Below are 7,565 nucleotides of genomic sequence, written 5' to 3' on the forward strand. Positions count from 1 at the left end.
CTTAGACTAGACACCTTCTCCCAAGCAGAGCGCAAAACACTTGCTTTTAGGAAATCAATCATTGGCTTCAAATCTCACCTGAGTGCTACTCTTTACATATGACAGCTCGTTATGGTACCATAGCTATCAAGACAGAGAGAGCTAAGGTAGTCCCTCTTGGTTACCATGATAATGGCGCATAAACCAGAGGTAATCTGACTAATGTTACTAATATACGTATATTATGATATGTGAAGTGAAGATATATGTAGATATCAATAAATGTGTATGAACATTCTTATGTGTTTGGTGTTACGTATATGGATATTACATAAAGTCATTAATCAGGGTTATATGACAACTACACAAAAAACAAATGTTGTGTCACATATTGATTAAAATAAGCGATTTGATCTGAATGTTAAAACAATGAGATGTTAAGCAAACTGTAATTACTGACTTGTGAGGCATTATTTAAATATATATGACGTACTTCATATTTTCATTAATGCTGGTGAGAGATTGTTTTCAAATTCAAAACTGAAATATTTGGCAGGTAGTGGAGTTCCGTTGAAGATAAAAAGAGTAATAAATGAGCTGGAATTTGAGGCAAAATCACAGTTTGACTTGATATTTTTAGTTGTAGTAGCAAAGAACATTTTTGATTGGATCAAAACAAAATGTTCATGAGTGGGTAAAAATTATCTATGAAATGTGAAATCTACATTCAGTAGTGTATGTTTCAGGACAATCAAAAAAACCATAAAGTGCCCTGAAGAAGATGTACTTTAATGGAATATTGCCAATGTTTATCATTTCTGCACCTTCAATGGGATCATTATATCCTAAAGCTCAAGAATTGTCCAGGACTAACTTCCAGCCAGAGATGATCTAAGCACCAGAAGGGCCAAACTTTATCAGCATCAACAACTTTGGCTTTATCCACGTAGTAAACAGCATCAAGGCCATCAAAAGTTTACCAAAATGGATGTAGGGACATCATCCTCCATCACTATCCAAATGTTTCTGGTCACAGACTGAATGACAAACAGAACTGGAGCCCTGAGATCACCCTAACAATTATAACCCAAAGTCCCATGCTTCAACAACCACCTATCCTGAGTAGCATTGTCAAGTACAGGACATAAAGTGGATGGAAGGAAGATCACCACCTGAAGCATGAAGATCCATCAACAAAGTTCGGGGATGAGGTGCAACAGATTTGAATGAGGTAGCTTAGATGTGGAAAATCAAAGAAATCATCCATCAAGAATATTGGTCAAGGAACATGGCTAGATTCATTTCGTTTGTAGTTTGTTCTGGGTTATTCCCTATGGTGTCACATGTGCTTTCTCATGAGAATGATTGCTGTAAAGTAAAATAAACTACTTCCAAGTGATACTTTAAGAATATATCACCCCTTATCTGTTCTGTTGGAATGACCATCAGCTGCATGGATTTAGACTGACCCAAAGCCCATTAAAAGAATTGCCTTTCATTACAATGACTCACTTTCTTAATTGATTTGAATAAATAAATATTGCTTTTTCACTTTGCTTACATTACATTTAATCTTTCTCTTCAAACACAGAGAACTCATATTTATGCCATAATGTATTTTCTGTTTGAGCCTTATGCCATTTGTCAGATTCTACCTGAAAGATAAAATTACTGGTGTTTGATAGGTAATTAATACTTAAAACATGATTTCTGAAGATCCCTCGTTACTATTTAACTGGCAGATTGTAAAGGGAGAGATTTGATATCAATTATGATCTGAAGCTCACCCTGTTTGATATGTCAGAGTAAAAATGGTAAAGTATAACCATTGGTCCACACAAGGGGTGCATGGGTAGCCTCATGTGGAAGAAAAGAGGCAAGTGTCTCCTCCTCCTCCCCTGAAATTGTATTTTTTTAATTTTGTGCAAAGGTACTCAAGGGTTATCTGTGGTACCCTTCCCATCTCTAATTTAGGAATAATAGACTAGAGGGAAGGCAGTTATTTAATACCATCCACCAACAACTCTTAAGGGTACTCTTTTTACCAATGGAAAGTGGAACTGACTGTCATGTTATAACCCCCCCTGAAAAGGTGAGAATGTTCAGTGACAGGATTATAACTCATGATTCGCAAATTGTAGAGTCGAGCATCATAACTAACTGGCTATAAAAAAATCAACTGGTTTATTTTTTTAATAGTTATATTATAGGAAATGAAATGGATAAATTCTCCACCAAGTTTAACCAGGGCAGATGGCTTATTAATATGTCCCCCACCTTTGCTAAAACTTTACTGTTTCATTTTGCCTATGTAGGACCTAATTAATATCTAATTTAAACTTTTGACACTTTAAAGCTTCAGTAAATTATATTTTAACAGACATTATTATTATTTTCAATGTGTTTGAACAACCGCATCATAAGTTTCAGAAACAACTGCTGTACACCAATATTCACTTCATTTTCACTCTGGCTCTATCCCTCCATACTTTAAGAGTTATTGGGTAAGCATGGATCACTAACTCATAAGGTGAACTTGGCTTTGGTAGCTTCAGCATTTCATAGAATTAGTGATTGCAAGACAGGGCACTCATGGTCTGGTCCCCAAGTAAGGTTGGCGATTTTGTTGGCAAGTTTTAGCATACTTATCAGTTGACCTCCCCTTTTAGAAAATCCTTTGTGGAAAATTCCTCTTTTAACACAGTGAAAAATTAAAAGAATGATAATTAGCTGTTGTCTATTTAACCAGGATATTTACAATTCATTGGCCTGGTTGATTAGCTGATGGGTTTAAAGTTCATGATCACCATTAAATTAACCACTAAGATGGTAGAACTGCTTGGTCAAGTGAACACGTGATCTCCTTCAAATTGGCATGAAAGGAAGTGTTTTCTATATCCATATACACTTTTAAAAGGGTCATTCTGTTCCAATAATTAAGTTAACCTTACATATACTTATAGTTTTAGGTTATCAGATTTTATTACTGGAACAGAAGCTACAGAATGGAGGAGGAGGTGTTCTATTGTCTATCCCAAGCAATTGAAAATTGAGTCATGAATGTGCTACAAAGCTCAAAAATTTAATTACCAAATAGTGATTCAGATACAACATAACAATGACGGTCCACTGACTAAAATCTGTTCGTATTCATACACTAAGATAAAATATTTACCATAAGTCCCTGCCCAACAGGTCTTGATCCTGTCAGCAGTCAAGTTGCCATCAATTTTGTGTCATCTCAAACACCATTCGCTGAGATGCAGCCCACATTTGTATTGGTCAACCAACATGATTCCCTGCAAATGTTGCCCATGATACCACTCTCCTCTATATCATCAAACAAATTATCATTGACTTTTGCTAAACATTTTAAATTTACCTATAAAGCATCCTCATCCAGGTTTCATCATCCCATTGTTTAAAGTATGATCACCTGATGCCCATTTCAACCTTTTGGTTTTGATATCTCTCCTAAGCAGTGTATTTTAAGCAGCTATACATCCATTGAGGCTACTTCATGCTAATATATATCATACTTTTCTGGAGGAAACATTTCCACCTAGACATACAGCTAGGTCATTAGCCAAATCTTTACTGAATTTGTTGCACATCATGTAAACAGCATACCCTGAGTTACGTAACATTGCTTTTGAAGTGTTTGGGCTGAAAGGAAGGACAAGCATGTTTGGTGGGACGGGAATTTGAACCTGCAACTCTCAGATTGCTAGTCAATGTCCCCTAACCACCTGGCCAAAGATAGTGTAAGGGATTCAAAGAAAACAGAAAGAAGTACAATAAAAACATGCCAACAAGACTCAACACATAATTTATTGGAATCTAGACTTAAATTTACAAAAGCCTGTTTTGGTCCTTACCAACTAAACATGTGAATACACTCATATTTCATACTTTTTAATTTATAGTAGATGTGTGAAAGTATCACAAATATCAAGGAATGAGAAACAAATCTTAAGAACTCACTTGTCAAAAGTTTATCTTAGCTTGAATATACAGAAAGAAAACTCTAGATACAATAAAGATAAGAACTTGATAAAACAAAGTATTTCAGTGTAATTTACATTAGAAATTTTTTCTTTTATGATCCTAATGCGATTCATTTGTATATTTTCTTCACAAAATCAACTCCTGAAATTTACTTTAGTACTGTATAGCTTGAGGTACTCCATTTACTACTCTTTTCTTTAACACTCCATCTTCGCGCACCGTCACAGTTTCTACACCATTTTCAGTGACTCTGCGAGAAATAAAATAATTAGACATCTTAATAACAAATACCAGTAAATGTGTTTTTATAACTTGTATAAAAGATTTTTCAAACTGTATAAAGTAACTAATCCTGTTACTTTAAAGCCAGTCTTTATGTATTTAAATAATATGCCCCACTCTTTATAAAACCAGGATTTGTATGTTTAAAGTCATTTTTATTACATTTCATAAGAAATAAAATAATTAGACATCTTAATAACAAATACCAGTAAATGTGTTTTATAACTTGTATAAAAGATTTTTCAAACTGTGTAAAGTAACTAATCCTGTTACTTTAAAGCCAGTCTTTATGTATTTAAATAATATGCCCCACTCTTTATAAAACCAGGATTTGTATGTTTAAAGTAATTTTTATTACATTTCATAAGAAATAAAATAATTAGACATCTTAATAACAAATACCAGTAAATGTGTTTTATAACTTGTATAAAAGATTTTTGAAACTGTATAAAGTAACTAATCCTGTTACTTTAAAGCCAGTCTTTATGTATTTAAATAATATGCCCCACTCTTTATAAAGCTAGGATTTGTATGTTTAAAGTCATTTTTATTACATTTCATAAGAAACTTGTGTTTATAAGTCAAGCTTTACCCCAATGAAAGCTTTGTTGTTTGAAAGAATCAGCTCTGACCAATGCAAAGCAGGTTTTAATTGTTTACAAGATAGGCCCTAACATTTTAAAATAAAGATGTGCTTGTTTCAATAAATAAGCTCTAGTACTCAAAAACGTAAGCTTTGCTATTAGAGCAGGTTTTTACCAATTTAAAATAACTTGTTTTTAAACTATAATTTTTGGAAGCCAGCCCTTATTTGGTTAAATCCTTACACTTTAATAGAAAGTTCTATATGTGAAAATGTGCAGCCCTGACATTTTAAGATCACTGATACAAAAGCTAGTCCTGACACTTTCAATGTACATTATAATTATAAAAGAACCAGTCCTTTCACTAGATAAAAAAACATAGAACTTAGATATCACAAACTGTTTAAAATGAATATGTATGGAGAATTTGTACACTCATCTAATTGAGAACTTTTCAAAAGTTCCCCATATCTTCAGTTACTGTTAGTGCCAAATTGCTACCATTACTGTTAGTGCTAAGTTGTTAGCTTCTGTTAGGGCTAAATCACTACAATTACTGTTATTGCTTAATTGATACAGTTACTGTTAGTTCTAAATTGGTAGCTACTGTCAGTGGTAATGTCAGCCATAATGAGATTGAAGGTGATGTTCATTTAGTATGTGACAAAGATAAATCCACACTAATTATCAGGTTCCACTTGCACAAACTTAAGTTTAAGTTTTATGGAGTTAAAAACCACATCAAGTAGCATCATTTGAAGCAATCTTTAATATGACGAGTCATTTTCACTCATTAAGGCACAAAAGGTGTCTGGTCAACCTACACAGTAGATCACATAGGTAGGCAAACTGGTACTTGAGGCCAATTTCAACGTCAATCTCTAGCTAATATACTAATAAATCCTATCAACAAAATATATTGCTGCTGTTTTTTCAAAATAATGCATATTGGAAGTTCATGGTTCATGGAAGTTTTAATGGTTTACAGAACAAAGACGTGAACCTCCAAATTCAGCACTGTATCCATATTTTCAAATTTCAGCTAACACGCTATCTTGTAGCTATATGAAATGCTAAGCTGTACATGTAACAATGCTCCTTTTGTAATTATTTTGGGACTATACACTTTAATTGTTTGAGCTACAGAAGAATAAGTGGTTTTAAAAACACCAAACAATTCTCAGTGATACTCTTTAAGTGGCTGTGTAACAAACACATTCCATGTTTCACGAAAGTTCTACTTTTCAGCGTTTATTGAATCAGAGAAGAGCCTCGAAACACAAAATCTGCATCAAACCTCAAAATAAGAATATTCATTAAACTGCAAAACATAATATCATCATCATTAACAATACCTGATGAGTTGAAAACATACAACTTCAATATTCGTTGTAATAAAAAATAAATATTTTCATGCCTGAATTATTGGAGCAATATCTTAAAACACTAATACTTACTTTGTTGTTTCTATTCTTTTCCCATTTACAATTCGAGTTGATTTGGAAGTTTTCTTGACCCCTGCCTGTACTGAGCCAGTGTTAAAACCACTAGCAATTGACGAGCTACTAAAACTTGTAAACCTACAAAACATTAAGACCATGCAGTCAGAAACACTGTTAATATCTTTAACAGGGAAGGATAATTAAACATCAAACCTTACTACACACACATATACGAAGGTGCAACAACTATTATACAAGCATAATAACTGTCTCTGTATGTTAACAGAAAAATTCATAATAGCAAGCATCCTTGCTGTCACCTCTTTATACACTAATCATTTGTCAACTTCATAAAGACCAGATCAATATGTCACTTTAAAACCTATTTCAGGTTTTTAACAGGCGACTTATCTACACCTTAAAATGCAACTTCAATCAAATAGACATACCATATAATTATCACCTTAAGTATAGCAGTACACTACAAAATATCATTTCAAATACATCACATACCAAAAAAGTATCACCTCCAGTAGGTTGCTCACCAAACAAAAAGTATCACCTCCAGTAGGTTGCTCACCAAACAAAAATTATCACCTCCAGTAGGTTGCTCACCAAACAAAAATTATCACCTCCAGTAGGTTGCCCACCAAACAAAAAGTATCACCTCCAGTAGGTTGCCGGAGGTGATACTTTTTGTTTGGTGAGCAACCTACTGGAGGTGAACTTTTTGTTTGGTGAGCAACCTACTGGAGGTGATACTTTTTGTTTGGTGAGCAACCTACTGGAGGTGATACTTTTTGTTTGGTGAGCAACCTACTACCAAACAAAAGTATCACCTCCAGTAGGTTGCCCACCAAACAAAAGTATCACCTCCAGTAGGTTGCTCACCAAACAAAAGTATCACCTCCAGTAGGTTGCCCACCAGACAAAAAGTATCACCTCCAGTAGGTTGCTCACCAAACAAAAGTATCACCTCCAGTAGGTTGCCCACCAAACAAAAAGTATCACCTCCAGTAGGTTGCTCACCAAACAAAAATTATCACCTCAAATATTTCACTGAACCAGAATTTATCATCTCAAGAAGATCATACATCAGGAAAAAAATAACACCTCAAGTATATCATTACACAAGGAAAAAAATAACACCTCAAGGATATCATTTCGCCAGGAAAAAAATAACACCTCAAGTATATCATTACACCAGGAAAAAAATAACACCTCAAGTATATCATTACACCAGGAAAAAAATAACACCTCAAGTATATCA

General features: G+C 33.9%; 1 protein-coding gene across 1 annotated transcript in view; it reads right to left on the minus strand.

Moving 5' to 3' along the window:
• Nucleotides 1–3,789: 3,789 nt before the first annotated feature.
• The window catches only part of LOC106465555 (dnaJ homolog subfamily B member 6-B-like), a 37,164-nt gene continuing 33,388 nt past the window's right edge, over nucleotides 3,790–7,565 (minus strand). Inside the window, exons 7-8 of the mRNA XM_013925779.2 lie at nucleotides 6,311–6,433; nucleotides 3,790–4,237 (exon numbers count right to left, since the gene is read on the minus strand). Of these exons, the coding sequence (XP_013781233.1) occupies nucleotides 4,141–4,237; nucleotides 6,311–6,433 (220 nt within the window). The 3' untranslated portion in view covers nucleotides 3,790–4,140. The remainder of the gene's footprint in view (nucleotides 4,238–6,310; nucleotides 6,434–7,565) is intronic.

Source organism: Limulus polyphemus, unplaced genomic scaffold, assembly GCF_000517525.1.
Source record: "Limulus polyphemus unplaced genomic scaffold, Limulus_polyphemus-2.1.2 Scaffold1980, whole genome shotgun sequence".
Classification (NCBI taxonomy): Eukaryota; Metazoa; Arthropoda; class Merostomata; order Xiphosura; family Limulidae; genus Limulus; species Limulus polyphemus.